At 28.9% G+C, this 17,877-nt stretch overlaps 4 protein-coding genes across 6 annotated transcripts; 3 read left to right on the forward strand and 1 right to left on the reverse strand.

The window, feature by feature from the left end:
- The first annotated feature begins 2,229 nt into the window (after positions 1-2,229).
- ImpE3 (Ecdysone-inducible gene E3) lies at positions 2,230-7,358 on the forward strand. Its single transcript, XM_003698905.4, has 4 exons — positions 2,230-2,608; positions 4,196-4,276; positions 4,479-5,302; positions 6,606-7,358. Exons 1-4 carry the CDS (start codon positions 2,558-2,560, stop codon positions 6,985-6,987), a joined length of 1,338 nt encoding a protein of 445 aa, XP_003698953.2. The 5' UTR covers positions 2,230-2,557; the 3' UTR covers positions 6,988-7,358.
- Positions 7,359-8,531: 1,173 nt separating this feature from the next.
- On the forward strand, positions 8,532-10,061 carry LOC100870680 (uncharacterized). Its single transcript, XM_003698903.4, has 2 exons — positions 8,532-8,731; positions 9,413-10,061. The coding sequence occupies exons 1-2, from the start codon at positions 8,696-8,698 to the stop codon at positions 9,983-9,985; spliced, it is 609 nt and encodes a 202-aa protein (XP_003698951.2). The 5' UTR covers positions 8,532-8,695; the 3' UTR covers positions 9,986-10,061.
- Positions 10,062-12,192: 2,131 nt separating this feature from the next.
- LOC100870561 (uncharacterized) lies at positions 12,193-14,935 on the reverse strand. Of its 2 annotated transcripts, XM_086903108.1 has the most exons (5): positions 14,483-14,935; positions 14,150-14,410; positions 13,523-14,032; positions 13,269-13,457; positions 12,602-13,207 (listed from the first exon to the last, which is right to left on the reverse strand). In XM_086903108.1, exons 1-5 carry the CDS (start codon positions 14,657-14,659, stop codon positions 13,106-13,108), a joined length of 1,239 nt encoding a protein of 412 aa, XP_086759234.1. In that variant the 5' UTR covers positions 14,660-14,935; the 3' UTR covers positions 12,602-13,105. The 2 variants fall into 2 exon arrangements, with proteins under 2 accessions (XP_003698950.1, XP_086759234.1); XM_003698902.4 differs by having other exon boundaries at positions 12,193-13,457.
- A 186-nt stretch (positions 14,936-15,121) lies between these two features.
- On the forward strand, positions 15,122-17,786 carry LOC100869488 (uncharacterized). Of its 2 annotated transcripts, none has more exons than XM_012494008.3 (3): positions 15,122-15,262; positions 15,459-15,609; positions 15,686-17,786. In XM_012494008.3, the coding sequence occupies exons 2-3, from the start codon at positions 15,485-15,487 to the stop codon at positions 17,031-17,033; spliced, it is 1,473 nt and encodes a 490-aa protein (XP_012349462.2). In that variant the 5' UTR covers positions 15,122-15,262; positions 15,459-15,484; the 3' UTR covers positions 17,034-17,786. The 2 variants fall into 2 exon arrangements, with proteins under 2 accessions (XP_012349462.2, XP_086759235.1); XM_086903109.1 differs by having other exon boundaries at positions 15,136-15,382.
- The last annotated feature ends 91 nt before the right edge of the window (positions 17,787-17,877 follow it).

Genomic DNA, 17,877 nt, shown 5'->3' on the forward strand with positions numbered 1-17,877 from the left:
AAAAGAAAAATAGAATGAAATAGAAATTATATGCAAGATGCATATAATTTCTTTATGCATTAATTGCAAAAATTTGTACTCTCTCTAAAAAGTATAAAATCTCTAATTTTAAAATAAAAATATCAATTTTTTTTATAAATAAACATATTATTTTCCTCAAAACGTAGAATGATTATTTATCTAATAAAAATCTATGTTGTTTATATATCATTATTTGAAAATTCGTTTAACCAAAATAGTTCAAGTAACAGAGATACTACTATAACTAAAAGTCTTCTTAATACTTTCAACAAATGTGCTAATAAAGACACAAATAGTCAGTGGACGAATAGAGATTCAGAGACTCGTGTTAAAAACCAGTCGGCCTTTTCACTATCGCGTACAATCTGGATCCACAACCGAATTACCTTGAAAGTGCAGTCATCGAACAGGATTCGCTGGTTCTCGTCCATTTTCCTTTACTTCTCTACTGAAATCGTCATGACGGCCTTGTGCAAGGTCGCAGCCTTCCGAGAACGAAAGTTCCAATCGTTTGATTGTTCTTCGTGATTCACTTTCGCTCCATATGTTTTACATTTGATTATTGAAATGAATAGTTCATTGTTAAAAAGATGAAAAAACAAGATTCATGATTTCAAGGACGACGAGATATAAATCAAGGATAATATTATTATTTAGACATTTTCTTCTTCTTCTTCTTCTTCTTCTTCTTCTTCTTCTTTTTTATTTTTTTATTTTTAAGAAATTAGTCGTAGTTATATAGTATACATATAGTAAGTGGAATTAATTAATGCTTAAAGTTTTTTGTATTATGAATTAAAACATTTTTATAGTTTTATCTGAAAAAAATGTTTGATTAATTAATATTTTAAATACATATATATTTAGAATTATAAGATAATTACAAAAGTTAATACTTTGTTTATTATAAAAAGTAATAATAACTTACTTTACTCAATGGTAATTAAAACTATTTTTAATTATAAATATTTATAAGTATTTTATAAATACATGCACAAGTTCTATTAAGATTCAATCAATTAATTAGATGTATGCAATCGTATGCAATATCTACGTTAGTTAAGATCCATTCCACCAATCGACGTATAAACATCAAACTCAACAAATTTCAGATCACATTAATTAGAAATTTCCATCCGCATCTGAAAGTAGTACCGTTTTTTATTTATAAAAATAATTTAAGAATATAATATACACATTTCATAATTTTATACATAAAGTGGATTGTGAAAAGAAATTAAAGTAAAAGAGGAATAGAATTTACTACAATTATATACAAATATTTATATACAAAATAAAAACTTGATTATGAACTTTGAAAATCAAGAGAAGAATTATTCCTTTATAATAATAAATATTTTTTCTTCAAACGAATACTAAATTATTAAAATATTGAAATAAAAACTAAAATCCACATTATTACATAGTAGCAAAAAACTAAATCCAAAATTCAGAAAAACAATCCTTGCTTGCACTAAATTCTTTCTTACATATATAAACCAGTTCCTGAAAAAATAAAATAAAAGTAAAATTAATTTATATACCAATAAAGGATAAAATTTATCATGATCAATTTCAAAAATTAATTGTATAAAAACTATTACTTACAAACCAAATCTAGAAGACAAAACAAATTTTATCATTCCACTCTTACTCGCTTCAAACTTGAATATATTTATACATATTTATTCCATCCCATAATTGGAGCAATAATTTTTCTTTTTTCGTTCTATTCCTCTTTCCAGTCACCTTAAATTCAAATTTACATATATACAATATCTATTCTACATTTTTTTCACTCCTACTACCAATCCACTCACCTGAAAACTCGAATCTACATATCTACGTATTCCAACGTACAATTTCCACCAATAATTATTTTCTTTTCTCGCTTTACTCATCTCAAATCTACATCTTGAATCTTGACAATCTCTGTTCGATCATTTTTATTATTTTTCCGGCCCCATCCTTAATGCTCGAACCTTGATGCGGAACGCGAGCATCGCTGTTCGCCCGAAACCGGAAATCAAAGGAAGCGAATCCAGCTCGGCCACGCTGCATAGCGGAAAACGAAGCTCGGCTCACGCACGCGAGCCGCATACCGATCTCAACTTAATTCAAGTGTCACGCGTCTGCGTTCGTTCGCGAACCCTTGCGTGGCCTCTCGTTTCTTCCTCCTTGATTAACACTTCTGCTCTTTTCACGCTTAGAATGTACTGTGCGCGGCGATGGAACCGTTACCAGCCTTTTTCGAGACCAGTTCCTCGGCGACGCTCGGCCGCGAACCTTGATCCACGAGAGGAAAATCGACGAATCGAAGGAACGAGCACTCCGTGGACCGGTCTGGGTCGTTCAGTTTCGATATAACGACGCTCTCACGCGGACTAGTCCGATTTTTTTCCCGGATGATGGCGATCTGGTGACAGTATTTCTTATTGGAAATACGTTTCTCGTCCTCTGGGAATTCACATTCGAAGAGAGGATCTTTTCGAGGAAAGGAGAGGTATTATTATAGCGGAGGTCTGGAAAAAGCAGTATGAAGAAGATATTTTATTGTTTTTTGGTGATCGCGCTGCTGTCTCGACAGGTGAGATTTCTATGTGCTGATATTTTATATTTTATAGGGAATCGTTGTTTCACGACAACGAGTTTGGAAAGTAATTTTGTTGATCGAAAGACATTAATCATGACAGATTTTATTCTTAATTACGAAGTTGCGAAGAGATTGTACGGATTTTAAATGATTATATTATTTTTAATTATTGAGTATAAAACGAAGAGGAAGGGAATAGCATCTTTTTTTAATAATTATAGGTATAGATAACGTTATAAATTTTCGAATTTGGAAAAGAAAATTGTATTTTATCTTGGAGATGGATCGTATCGAAAAATTAGTTTAAATAAATTATTATTTTTCGTTTGAACCATGTAATAAACACATTTAATCAATTAAGATACTTAATATAATTTACAACATAATTATTAGAATTACTTAGAAATTATTTAAATTTATTTTTCTAAATTTTTCGTAATTATTAAATGAAATTCTTAAGAATTTAAAGGAAATATTGATGTGGATTATAAAAAAATATCATATTAAAACTTTATAATATCGAAAATTAATATTTGCTAATATTTTTAACAATGATATATTATTGTATCAATATTATTAACCATGTACTTCTCAATATTTTATTTTAACATTCGTGAAGTCCAAAAAAAAAAAAAAATAAGTATTTCTCAAAAAATTAATATTCTATCCTCTATCGGAAAAATCGTGTCAGATATTAATGTTAAAATTATATTAATATTAAAATAACAATTTCACATTAAACTCGATTATTTGAAGTTCGTTTCGATTAAATTTCACAAATTGCCACAAATTAATACCAATGTTCCCTTTAAAGTCTCATTAGCCATTTCATTCGCATTAATTGCACAATTCAGTTCTTTTCCAAAAACTTGCGCTGATGAAAAGGGAGAGGAAAAAAGTTACCACTTACTTTGGCATAGATAGAAGGTCGAGTTTTAATTAACTCTCGGAGAGAAGTTTCACCAAAGCCGCCCCTTGTGTCGTTCTACCGTTCTCAAGAATCGTGGCCGACGATTTTCTGCCACGAGAACTTTTCCTTCCTCTTAATTATCCTTTAAAGAAACGATTCTTAACCTTTTGTTCGCGAATCTCTTCTTTAGATAATTCTCATTTACTTCAAAACTTGAATCTGTAATGTGTGAATCGAATATATGTATGCAGTATTTGAAATAACGATATTAAAAGATAAAATGAACCAAGCATTAAAGCAACAAAGCATTAAATAAATGAAGGAAAAAATCTTACCATAATATTATTTGTTTTTGATATCAATAATTCACGCTATAATCTAAGAAGAACATTTGTAGATGTTTAATTAGAAAATAATAAATTAAAATTATCTTGTAAATTATACATACATCTGTAAGAGAATTGCCATGTATATTTCCTTCAAAATTAAGATACAATTTATCGAAATTTTACTAAAAATAAAACGATTATTAAGACTTCCAGCATAAATACACCAAATATTCCTAAATAAAAATTACGAATCGCAAGAAAAATTTTCGAGGGAATTAAAATTATAATTTTCCTTTTCATAATTTTTAGATATATTGTGATAATTATTACTTTTTGCTTTAGGCTCTTTGTGGAATTCTAAGAAATCCACCGGCCTTCTCGAAGCCAGTTTACTCGGACTCCTATCTTCCAGCAGCTATGCAAGTGAGCATCATCATTAACTGCATCAAAAAAAAGAAAAGCTTCATTCGATCCATAAAAATGTCAATTTTAAAACGAACATAAAAATCGATTAAAAAAAAAAAAAAAAAGTAACGCGTATCGGATGAAACGTAATCTTAAAATTTTGTTGAAAAACTTACTTATCGTAATCCCACCCAAAGGAATCTGTCTCTATCTTGCACAGGTGATATTCCACGCTGTCGAGCAATTGAAACTCCTCCAATCGGAAGAGGCTACGCACACTTCGACCAACTCGGGGAACCCCTCCACCTCACCGATCACCCTCACGGATCTGGATCAACAAACAACCTCTCAAGATTCCTCCACCTCGCTCGTGTTAACCTCTCAAGAGGACTCGAACGCGGAGGAGGAAGAATCCAACTCGGAAGACACGTCGAGAAACGAGGAGGAGCAAGCAGCTCAACAATCGCAAGAAAGCAAACCGGAGGAAGACACGTCCAAGATCCAAGAGGAGGAGGCATCGACAGACAGAATGGAGGAGGCGTCTAAAATCGAAGACGGTTCGGAGGATTCGAAAGAGGCATTGAGCGATGAAAGGAAACCGGTGGAGGAGAAAATGGAAGACAACGCGAAACCTATTGGATCTTACGAGGATCACACGAGGGTACAAGGGTCGCCAGAGTTGAACGAGGAAACGCCAGAGACGAGCTACGCGACGCCGGAAACGAATTACGAGGAACCGGAACAGGTGCACGCCGCGCAAGAAACGAATGAAGAGGTTGCCGAGGAAAATCACGAATGGATTTCCTCGATTGACACGGAAACGAGGGTGGAAGTGACGACAGCCGATTCGGTAACCGTGATCGATGAGAAGAAGAAAGAGCCGACGATCGACAGCGTGGTCCAAGGCGTCTACGAGATCTTGAAACCTACCACGTCGAAATTCGTGGATGAAGAATTATTGGAGGAGTCGAAAAGCGTCGGGGGAGTTGGAATTGAGAAGATGGAGAAAATGGAGAGGGCCGAGGAGGAGAGCGATGAGAACAGGTAAGGTTTTAATCTTGGGACGATTATCTTTTGTGAGGGAATATTTTGGAAATGCGTAATTAATGCAATTAAATTATATTTGTTGGGATGTTCGATAGATTAATAGTATTAAAATTTGTATCTACGTTTACTTTTTTTTTTTTTTTTAATCGTATTCATGAAAATATGAATTTTCATAGGTGTCTAGTTTAATCACGTGGATTTCATTTAGATAGATTGTTTCATTATTTCTATATTTCTTAATTGTAGGATATATATTTTATATGATGCATAAGTGGGATATATTCGTTTCTTCTATACTGCATCAAAATATTTTCAACTACTCGGGAACTTTTTTTGTAAACATTCCTAGACATCGATTTGAAATAATTTTTTTATATTCTATTTAATTTCTTTAATCGTTTAGAAATAGCGTTTCTTTAAAAAAAGTAAAATTATTTAAAAAGACAATCAATATCGTCAATTATCAGATTAAATTAATATTTACTTCGGATATTTTTATCAAATCTCGTATATAACATTATATAATCATTTTTTTATCGTAAATATAAAAGATTTAAATTCGATTGAATTTGATACAACATTTGGATCTATCACAAATAATGTTTATAAGTGAAACGAATTCTCATTAATGTTTATTTCGAACTTGATACGAAGTAGATAAACAGTAGAGTGAACCAACCGCGATAAGAATATTATTATTCAGTATTCAGTTGAGATATCGATTCGAGTCTCGTTAGAAACTTTACCTAACTAAATACACACAAACAACAAAACAACAGTGATTACTTCGAGTGTAAATGTTCTATCAACTCGTTACGAAACTTAAAAGGTGTGTATTCAACGAAATTGCTCCATTACCTTCAGAATTTCGACGATAATCCAATTAAACATGCTGTTTTTCTTCTAAATTTTGTTTTAAGATTAAAAAATGTATAATTAATATCATTTCATAAAATAGGGATAAGTAAAATAATTTAACGACAGTGAATATTTTCAATTTTTCGAAATAAATCGATGAATGAAATTTAAATAAGCGAGTAAATATAATAAAAATCTTTTGCAATAATTAAAAACAAATAACAAAATTCCGAAAAACGTATCAAATAAATGAAATCAAAGACGATATAAAAAGATTATTATTCTACGAAACGAACTGACCAAAACTTAGATAATTTTGAACGAAAGATAAAAGATAAATCGAACAGCAAAACTGATATTACGAAAATTATTACGATAAGAAAGAAAAATTTATCAAATATAATAACTAACTTTTTACAATTTTCCAACCATTTCTCGTCAGGTTCACACGTCTGGGCGAGAAGGTGACCCAAGTTCCAAGGCCAAGTTTGACCAGCTATCTAAGACGTTCGAAAGTACCACCGAGTGCCACTCTTCAACAACTTGCAAATCTTTACGACTCGTTGAGCAAGGATGCTAGAAAGCAGGGATTTGGCAAATATACCGGATATTCCGACGAAGTTCTCAATACTTTGGAAACTTCTGCCGAGGGGGGTATAGGGCCACAGATGAAGAAGATTCTTTCCAAGGTGTTGGAACGAAACGAGTTGACGAGGGAAGACGCGAGAATGAGGGCGTCGCAGGCTGTACGAGATCTCGACAACCCTTCGAGCATGCTCAACAAGGATCTAAGAGCTGTGTTGCCTTTGCGTTACTCCCCGTAATCCTAGATATTAGATATAATCGATTCACACACGTCCACGTCGATTAATTCGATTAATTCAATACGTTGATTTGTTAGTTAAGACTTGTTATTTTGAAGGGAAAATTGATAATCTGTAGTGTAGAGATTGATTGGATAAGCAAGTGGGATGTCTGTGGACCAATACTCGTTTTGATTTGAAAAATTGATTATGAATTATTTGGAAATTGGTGAAAATTTTAAGTAGAATTAAGTAATTATTTGAATTACTTGTTGAAATTTAGATTACACTTTCTTCAACATTGCTTTCCAGTATTGACGAATATACGATGGAAATAAAATTATTATTTTCTTTCTGTATAATTGATAATTCAATAAAACTTTTATACACAATGGATTGGTCGATTCAGTGAACTGCGATTTTTCTATTGTTTTAAGGTAATATGATTATATAAAAGTGATTTAATCTAGTATATCATTGAAATGATCTTCAAATGCCTTTGGAATTGAATTTTAATATTTGAGAAATTACTTTTATTAACCTTGAAACTAAACCTTTAATAACATTTAAATGATATTGAATAAAATTTTGAAATGATCTTGACCGAGTTCGAATCTTTTTCAAATATTTTTTGAGGATAAATATAATTTAAATATTATATCCTTAAAAAGTATTAGGAGAAAAATGTTTTCAGAAAGATGAAAATTTAATAAAGCATTTTCCAGGCATATTCCAATATAATTAGTACAAAGCAAATATTCCTGGAAAAGCTTTGACTAAAGCATTGAAAGCCACAGGAATTTAAAGGTGATTCAATAATTCTGAGTACAATGAAGTTGATTCACAACCGATTTTTTTCGTAATGCATCATCATTATGATACCGACTCGTACAAAGTTTTTGAGAATAATGTCATTCTAAAGAGTTGTACCTAAAACAAAATATAATCGAACAATTCGAGAACTTGTAACATTTTGCAAGCACGCATCACACAAAAATCTTTTTTTTTTTCCAACATATATTAATTCATTAAACAATAATTAATTATTGCATTTGCAAAATTCATGTTTGTAATATTTGATTGACATTATTATTCATTTCAAAGAATATTTCTCTAATTGTTTAATTAATTAACGAAAAAATCACACTTATACACAAAAATTATACCTGCCATTAAAAGAATAATCCAATTATACAAATCTGCTTGATCCTGAACTAAGTCTAAATCGTACTACAAATATTGATATTGATTAAATTCTCTAAACATCATAATAGAGTCAATCAATTGCAAAGAATAAATTAACACTGCCAATAACAAATCCAAATCATCTGAAGGCTATACAAACATTTTATTTTTTACAATCCATCACTATTATTCGATACCATTTATATCAAAGAAAATCTCGAGAATTTTTCCATCTACCTTGACCCATGGCACGATATTGTTTATTGCTCGAACAATGCGAGCTGGCAAAGAGTCCACGAAGCGACATTACGTGCCTCGAGTAGCAATCTCTATTGGGTAATCTCGCGTTTGTCCAGGAGTCAGCGGCGCGGACAGAAAACAATAGGGTCATTGGTACCGATCGAATTAGAAGGATCGAGACGCTACGCCTTTGCATTGCACACCGGTATAAATGAATTTTGAAATCAATGGGTCCTTCAGTCGTTGCCTCGCCTTCGAAGAAAGAAATCATCGAAAGGGAACAATCGACTAGGGTTGAAACATCATGAAGATTCTACTTCTTGGATTTTGTCTTTTTTGCGTGAGTAGAAATTTAATTTATTTATTAAAACAAAAATGGGAAAGAGAAAGTGAGAGAAAATCATTTGATTATTTTTTTTTTATTAATTATTAAAATGTTACGTAAATATTGATAATTTGTCTTGATTGATGACACGTATATTTTTTTCACAGAAAGAATTTAAGTATCGAAAGAGATGAAAATTTCTTTAATTAAATTTTGTGTAATTAGTTTGTAATATTTTCATCTTTACTTTAATTTATTTAAAAATTATAGTGATTAACATATTTATAACACATGGAAATTATCTTTGGGATAATAAATTCTCTTATATTCTTAATTATGTATTTTCATAAAATTAGTTTCAAATTTTAATATAATATGACTTTTTCATATAATATCATATAAATAATTAAATAAAGTTTTAAAATTTAATTAAAAAAAGATTTGATTCTTAACCGATTAATGAATTTTAAGCAATCAAAGATAATTTTTTGTTTGTGACAGTGTTAAATAATTTAAAGAATTTCTCTATATGAAATTTTTCAAAAGAATCTTAATTTCTAAATGGTTTCTGAAAAATTTTGAAAATTATTAAATTAAAAAATAGCCCGAAAACGTTAATTTTCTATATCGTAATTGATCGATCAAATTTTGAAAGAAAGAAAAGATAAAAAAATAAACAAACAAAATGTATTTCAGCTCTCTATCTTGAGAGTGGAATCGAAGCCACAAATAACGAAACTGTTCCCGATCCCAGAAGAAACAAGCGATCCTCCACAACGATCCAACAACGATACGAAGCTTCTGGACAAATTATTCGGAAAATTGCGAGCCACGTACAACTTCGTGTTTCGAAAGCCAGAGAACATGAGCAACGTGGAGAAAATTTTGGCCAAGGATACACCTGACCCTGACATCGAGGCGCTGAAAGTAATCTGGTCTAATCGAATGCAATCGAATTCGAAGGAGGATTCGAACAAGTCTCAGCCGAAGGGAATAATGTATTTAGCGGCAAACGACGAGTGGGTGAATGATATTCAACCTTTGGATCATTTAGAGCCTCTAGAACCATTGGAATTGGAAGACGAAATAGAAAATAATAAGGATCGAGAGGTAGAGATCGTTACACCGAGAACCAGTTTCCAGTTTCCGGCCACACTCAATCGTCATCTCGTTAAGTGGCTTGGATCACTTCTGGGAATTACTTATGGGGTCTATTCTAAATTGGCCAGAGCTATTTACAGCAATAATACTGCAATACGTATTAGTTGAAATATATATTTTATATTACTTTGGATTTTTGTTTGTATTAAAAATAATTGAATAAAATGAAAAGTGATGCAGTTCATCCCAGGATCTGAAATATAATAGAAACATGGTAAAACTGCATTTATTTTAATCCAACATTCCATCTGATTAGAGTTTCGTTGATTTTCATCAAATTTTTATGAGTTTTCATTTGTATAATAAAAGTTCATAAATATGATTGAAATAAATGAAGTTTTACAGATAATACAAGTAAATTTTTTCTTTACATTTATTTTATTCAAAAATATCTTGGTCTGAAAAATACATGTGTTACCTCTTATCCATTCATCTTCTCTTTTTTTTTTCTTTTCTTTTTTGGCAATCATCATATTATACATAACAATCGTTCATCGAGTAACACCTTGTCGCGAATCCATTGTTAAAATATTTCAACACCTTCGTCATATCATTTTACGTATTAATTAATGTCCGCGAGAAATGGCCACAAGAATGTGGACATCGATATCTTAAGTTCTACTTAATTAACTTTAATGGAAAGATTAGTACTGTTTACCTTAACCCAGGATAGTGATACAATACTAGAAATGCTTGAAAATTAAAACAATTACAATAATTATTCTTAGAAAAAAATCCATTCAAAATTTTCAAAATATTATATAATTGTTCCTATCCAGGGCGAAGTAAAACAAGAAGTTTAAAGAAGTTGAGGAGGAAAAGACAAAATACTGTTATTCTCACGAATATTTAAAGTCTTTGGTTCTATTACAATGCGGTATGAGTCTTATATCTTTAGTGCCATCCGCAGTCATTCATTTTAATCTTATGTATGCCTAGCAGACATTTCAAAGATGTTAGTCATAATTAAATGTAATCACAAGTTCCAAAATTTATATGGAAATATTTAGAAGCATGTTCCATAGTAAATAGTAAATTGTCAAAAAATAAATTGTACTTTCAAAATTATAAATAAAATAAATGTATATTTAAAATAATTTTACAAATAATAAAAAGAATAATACAACGGATTTGTTTTTTAAAAGTTCTTTTTTACCAAAATTAAGAAATAAATAAAGATCAATTTTATAAATGCTTATGTTTTTGACAATTTACTGTTTTCATTTCAAAATTATCTTTTGAGCAATTTTTGTTTTATTATTTTTATTTAAGAAATTTCTGAGTAAATATAAGAAACTGTACGATAAAAATTTTACTTTATAAATTCGATTTCTATGAAATGAACAGAAGTTTCATTTTTAGTAAAATTCATTCGTGAATAAGTAATGTAATAAAAAATAATGAGAACTTCTTCGAATCTAAAATAAAAAACAAAAAAAAAAAAAAAGGTCAAAAAAACAGAAGTTTCATTTTTAGTAAAATTCATTCGTGAATAAGTAATGTAATAAAAAATAATGAGAACTTCTTCGAATCTAAAATAAAAAACAAAAAAAAAAAAAAAAAAGGTCAAAAAAACTGTTACTCAAACAATAATATATTTTTTTCGTTCGTTATAAACGAATATTCTTTGGTACGAAGAAAAACAAAAAGATTTTCAAGTCACTTTAAAATATTGAGCAAAGTAATCTTTCTTTCCTCTAATATCACTTCTCAAACTTGTAAAAATTAATACATAATTTGCAATATAAACTACATTACAGAAAAAAATTCTTAAAAAATATAGTTATATTTTTTAATAAAAATTTCTTTTTTTTTGTCTTAGAAAATTCATCTAAAAAAATAATAAAAGTAAAAAAAAAAAAAAAATGATTATAATGGCATTTTTTACTGAAAACATATTATTAAAAGATATCAACTGTATAAAAAATATGTTTGTCCAATTGGAATATGAAAAAAATTGAAAAGAAAAAAACAGTAAATTATATTATAGTAAATAATAAATGGTAAATGGCTTAATTAAAATACGAATCTATAGGTATGGTAAATATGAACACGGACGAATCAGAGATCAAGTTTTAAACAACATACCTACTGAGTCTCCATCAGGTAAAATTTGTATAGTACTTATATACAGAATTATTCTACAAATTTTTATAACCATATTTATTGGCAGTATACTATTACTTGTTCGTACTCGCTTTGAAATTATCCTAACGGTAGATTGGCATTTAGCGTATTTTTCAACGCTATCATTGTTTATTATTTTTGTTATACGTACTCCATTCTAGGACACAAACATGCACACTGAACTCAAATTTATGAAAGAAAGAGAGAAAAAAAACAAATCTTTCATTACGAACACAATAAAAAAAAAAATCAAGTTCAGTGATCTATGTCAAGTTTATATTTTGTGATCATAGACTAGAATCAATAAACAAACTGTTTCCTTTATAGCTAGTTTAAATAAGATAAACGATGCATGTTCTAATGCAAATTGATTGCTCGTTTTGTTTCAAATTCGTATGTTATTATTTTTTTTTTTTTTATTTCAATTTATCTAAAGTTATTAGACTCACTCAGGCTTTTTGGCGGATTACTATTAAATGATACTGTTTCATACGAATAATGGAACTTAACTATATATAATGTGTTCAGTAAGAATATGAATATAAGATACTGCTCACTGAATATTAATATTTTTTGAAACGAAAAAAGATAGTTATGTTTTAAATTCATTGAAAATTTAGTTAAAATTTAAGAGCTTAGAACTCAATCATTCAAACATCAATTATTATGAAAATCTACATTATCCATCATTCAATATTGATTAATCAATTGCACCTCAGTCTCTTAGTGCTGTCTTTTTCTTATCCTTTTCTTTTTTCTTGAAAATTTCAATTTAAATTATAGAATAGGTTGCAATTCCTAATATATATTTAATCAATTTTCTATTTTGTGCTAACCACAACGCTTCCATACGAACAGCCTTTATTGCTTTGGATTTAGATGGACTTATTTATGACTAAGATGGCATTAAGTACCTTGCATTCTGAGGCAGAATTTCATTCATGTTGACTGCTTGTTGTTGTAATATATTCGTTTCTTTCAAGGCTTGTTCCTTAAATGAGGAGAATGTATGGATCAGATTCTGATCCTTTTGAAGATTTTGAATATATTGGAGAAAATTAGGCTCTTGTTTCATAAAACCTCCATCTTTCAGCATAAAGCTTACTTCTTGTTTAGGCATTGTAGACACTTCAGAAGCTTTATCGAAAGATTCTTTTTGTTCCATGAAAAAAGAATCTTTCTTTGTTCTATTTCTCCTAATTCCTAAGTGTGTTTGAGTATGTTTATTCAAGTGATCCTTTCTAGAGAAGGCTTTTTGACATACCGAACATGAAAAATTCTTATCGCCAGAATGAATCACGTAATGCCTCGTTAAGTGTTCGTTTCTTTTAAACGCTTTTTGACATACTGGACACTTAAATGGTCTTTCGTCCGAATGACCGCGCATATGTTGATCGAGATGCTCCTTTCGTTTTAACATTGCACCACATTCTTTACATTGATATTTGCGTTCCTATAAGATAAAAAGTTCATATTTATTTAATACATGTATAATATATTTATATAAACAATACATACTTGTATATGAGCTTGTATATGTTGTTCAATTTCTGTCTTATCCGGAAATGCTAAATTACATTCTGGACAACAATAAAGTGTCGAACCATCTAAGGCGACGCTGATTTTGATTTCTCCGGTTTTCGCTCGAAATTTCATTTTTTTCTCGGTCTTTGGCGAATCTGTTTGTATCTGTTGTTCTACTTTAATACTTTGCACTGTATTCTCGTTTTCTTGTTGATTTTCCATTTGAACATTTAGATCATTCGGATTTATAGATACTAGCATTTGATCTGAATTCATAAAAGTATTATTCCCATTTTGTAAATGAGTATTTCTAAATACTGGAACACTGGGAATGTTAAGAATATTGTTTTGTGTGTGCTCCACTTTCTCCTCTTCAGTCTTTTCTTTTTTCACCTGTTCTGTTTGTAATTTAATTAATTGTTGTAATGTTAATGGAAGTGTAGTAGCTTGTAATTTTTGAAAATATTCTGCCATGGCACTTTGTTGTTGAAGTTGTGAATCTTGCTGAAATATTAACTTTTTATTACATAAAAATACATAGATATATTATAATAATATTTATATATTATATTATAATAATTCATATATATATACAATTAGTTGGAATAAAAAAGTCTATACCATTGCAGATATTTGTTTTTCATTTTCATTTCTTGTTTCCAACTCTTGTTTTATAATTTCTGATTGTGAAGTTGATGGTAAATACATATTAGGTATAATTCTTACAGGTAAACTATTTGTCTGAACACTAAGTATTGGATTACTCTGATTGTAATTAGGAATGTTAATGGCTTGAATGCCTTGCTTTTCACAGAATTGCATCAAAGTATTTGGATCTGGCCATGCTAATATTGGCCCCGTATATTTATTCGCTGAATTTACCTTAAAGAAAATGATACATTAAGTACATTATAAACGTATTATAAATAAAGATAAAATAATAATAAATTTTACCAATAAACTTGGTTTTGTTTGATTCGATACAGCAGCAGTTGTATAAACAGTTGTTTGTTCTACTTGAGTATTATCACTACTAGTAAATTTTGACGTGGAAACTGTGCTTGAACGAGACGTTAACTCCGAAAATTGTGGGAGTGCACCGTGGACTGTGTTATTTCCGGAAAAATTCATTTTACCACAGATAAACGCGAAAGGTACGCGCGTTTGCGATTAAAGCATGCGAGCGTTTATAACCTATAATATCTCTTACAAACAACGAATGAATAATATAGCTATTTCTACCTTTTTAGTTTCATATTTCTCACAATATATGAAATGTAGAAATGTAGACTAATATCGAAACAAAACATCGATAAAAAAAAAACACAAGATTAATTAAATTAAAAAATATTTGTCAAGCGACGGTACATTGTAACGTACGCCGCGTCCTATGCGTTGTTCCAACATGGCTACATTAAAGTACTATTTCCAAAATTCCATTTTTATTTGTTCTCCGAATAAATATAATTGATTTTTGAAAATATATAAAACATATTCTTTCTTATATATTTTAAGAAAATATATATGTTTTGATAAATTAATAAATAATTTTTATTTAATTAAGAACAAATTTCTAAAGAAAAAATAATTTTTGTTATGATGGCTAGCCTGGATTATTTTCTGTTTACACTGGACGCTTGATAAACTTCAATTGATAAAATAAAAATAAATATCTTGGGATATTTTAAAACTAAAATATAAACATAGTACTGATAATCTAGAAAAGCTAAAGATGTAAGGAAAGATAGTTAATAATTTTAAAATGAACTTAAATGTATATAATTAAAAACTTTTAATAACGTTATTCGATTTGTTGGTTTATTATAGTACAAAGAGATATTTTATCAAATATAAGTAAAATCTTAAAAAATAATCCTCATTTTATTTGTCTTTGGATATATCGATTACAAATTTTCCTTTTAATTAATAGGTAATATTTCCTAAACATGTAATCATATGGGTGAAAGTTTAAACGAACGAATAGATAATTTACGTAAACGAAGTAGATTTTTATTAGCAGAAGTAGATAAGAATTCTAATAAAGTTAAAAATGAAATTAAAAAATTAAATTCCCAAAATTTGTGAGTATTGCTATATTTCATATTTATTACTAATATATTTATTAACTTATATATAATTTCAATACATTTTTTATAGAATATGCAGAGAAGATTGTAAAAATCATGTTGGCAAAATAAATTCACAAAACTTATGCTACAAGAGAAATAATAAGTCATGGAAATTAAGAAATGATTCTAGTGGAGTGAATGGAGCTTTGCATTTAGACTATTTCCGTAATACCTCTAATCAAACGCTTACATCAATGCCCAACACAACGAATGCCTCAACAACAAAGAAAACATTAATATCTTCAAAAAAACATTCTGACAATCAACACTGTTTGGATATTCGCAGAAAACCAGTAAAAGGATGTTATTGCTCTGAATTAAAAAAATTACAACAAAAATCAATAAAAACACAAAGTAAATCATGTTATTGTAAAAAATGTAAAAGTCATATTCTTCCTGCTATAGTAATAGAAGATAATTATGAAAAATCAACTATATCTACACCCATTAGTTGTGAAACATTGAGAAGAGTTCAAAAGATAGATTATGTACCCAAATCTCAATTTTTACGTAATGTCAGAAGCAAAATTTCTCTCCTGCAATCAGCAGCAGGAGATTGTCCACAGATCTGTTCTAAATCGCAGTGTTATCATAAACTTATGACCAAAAAAGATATATGTAGTATTCCAGACACTTATAAATCCATAGAGAAATTGAAAACAGATGAAATTATTCCTGATTTAACAAAAACAAAAGTCAGTGAAAAATATTCAAGTTCTGAAACTGAAAGTATAGAAAAAAGTGATAAAGGAATTCAGGTATCTTTAAAAAAAAAATCAAAGATTCTTTCTTCAACATCTATACCTTATATACCTAGTATATCTGATATGAAAAAAATACAAGATGACAAAATAGATCAATATCAGGAAGAAAAGCCAAAAGTTTGCAAAAATGATTTAGAAAAGAAGGATAATGCTGATTCAGAAAAATATCAAAACACAGTCTGTGTAAAGAAATCAGTAGATGAAATTGAACAAAAACATCCTTCTGATAAAGAAATGAAAGATTTAAATAAATTTCGTGAAAAAAATTACTTTGACACACACGGATCTAATGATATTTTAGTATCATCTAAATCTTCTGGTTCCTTGGAACAATATTTCTTAAATGACAGATTATTCCCTGAACGATCAAGAACTATTCATAAGAAAGATTTGGTTGTAACAATGCCACCTTGCGCTACTACGCAACTAAAACGAATACATTATTTCCCTAGATATATTGTTCATCAAGAAAAGAGTAATTGTAATACAATTGGTAAAAAGAAACGTTGCCAAACCTGTCCTTTGACTGGCCATGCCATAGATCTTGGTATTACAAAAATAAAAGTACCTTTGAACAGTTTAGCCCTTAAGTTTCAAAAACGATTGCCTTAAACAAAAAACTATTTTATTGCAATAAATAAAACTAGGAAAAAATAAAGTAAATAAAAATCTAATAATTTAATTATATCTTTCTTTTTTTTAACATCAATACAGAATTTTAGAAAATCTATTCCATTTACTTTATTCCAAATCTTTAATTTTGTACATATTTTTGAATATAAATTGTAATAATTAAATCAACCTCACATATTTTTACTCAAAGCATAGTAAGCTGTGATTGAGAATTATTAATCACGTGATTATTGAGATTATTAATGTCTTGTAGAATGTATTTTACAATTAAGTTTCATGTAAAACTCTCGATATCTGACATGACATTTGATAACGTGATTTAAACAAATATTTGGAATTGTTGTATCTTTTTTACTTTCATAAAAAGAAAATAAATAGTGATATATAATGTAGTATATCTTATAGTGTGTGTTATCTTATATGCACGAGTAGAAATCATTGTTGGATCCGATAATTCCCGTAATCTTAATAAGTCGACAATCTCTATTGAATTCAAATTCGTCAAATGAAAATTTCCTTTGAATAAAATATATGAAATTGTGATTATTGCAATTTTGAATATTATTCAGCAATTATTAATATTATTAAGTAATTATTTGATAAGTTTTTTTTTCAACAATGATGTAGAAAATATTATTATACAATGTTTATCATCAATTTTTATAAATATTTATTTGTAATATTATTATGATTCTATTCTTTGAAATAAAATATATTTTATTTAATGATTTATATAATTTTTGATTTTAAATATATTATATTAATTGTATGATTTATATATATAATCAATATAAATAATTGATGTAAAAATAAATTTTTTTTA

The sequence above is a fragment of the Apis florea genome, unplaced genomic scaffold (genome assembly GCF_048593485.1).
Source record: "Apis florea isolate Af1SG1 unplaced genomic scaffold, ASM4859348v1 contig_2274_pilon, whole genome shotgun sequence".
In the NCBI taxonomy this organism is placed as follows: Eukaryota; Metazoa; Arthropoda; class Insecta; order Hymenoptera; family Apidae; genus Apis; species Apis florea.

Coding starts and splice junctions, on each gene's coding strand:
- LOC100870680 (XM_003698903.4), top strand. CDS start 8,696: ATGAAGATTCTACTTCTTGGATTTTGTCTTTTTTGC. Junction 8,732..9,412: donor TTGGATTTTGTCTTTTTTGC/GTGAGTAGAAAT, acceptor AATGTATTTCAG/CTCTCTATCTTGAGAGTGGA.
- ImpE3 (XM_003698905.4), top strand. CDS start 2,558: ATGAAGAAGATATTTTATTGTTTTTTGGTGATCGCGCTGCTGTCTCGA. Junction 2,609..4,195: donor TCGCGCTGCTGTCTCGACAG/GTGAGATTTCTA, acceptor TTTTTGCTTTAG/GCTCTTTGTGGAATTCTAAG. Junction 4,277..4,478: donor ATCTTCCAGCAGCTATGCAA/GTGAGCATCATC, acceptor TATCTTGCACAG/GTGATATTCCACGCTGTCGA.
- LOC100870561 (XM_003698902.4), bottom strand. CDS start 14,659: ATGAATTTTTCCGGAAATAACACAGTCCACGGTGCACTCCCACAATTT. Junction 14,411..14,482: donor AAACAAAACCAAGTTTATTG/GTAAAATTTATT, acceptor ATTTTCTTTAAG/GTAAATTCAGCGAATAAATA. Junction 13,458..13,522: donor ATATACAAGCTCATATACAA/GTATGTATTGTT, acceptor TTTATCTTATAG/GAACGCAAATATCAATGTAA.
- LOC100869488 (XM_012494008.3), top strand. CDS start 15,485: ATGGGTGAAAGTTTAAACGAACGAATAGATAATTTACGTAAACGAAGT. Junction 15,610..15,685: donor AAATTAAATTCCCAAAATTT/GTGAGTATTGCT, acceptor CATTTTTTATAG/AATATGCAGAGAAGATTGTA.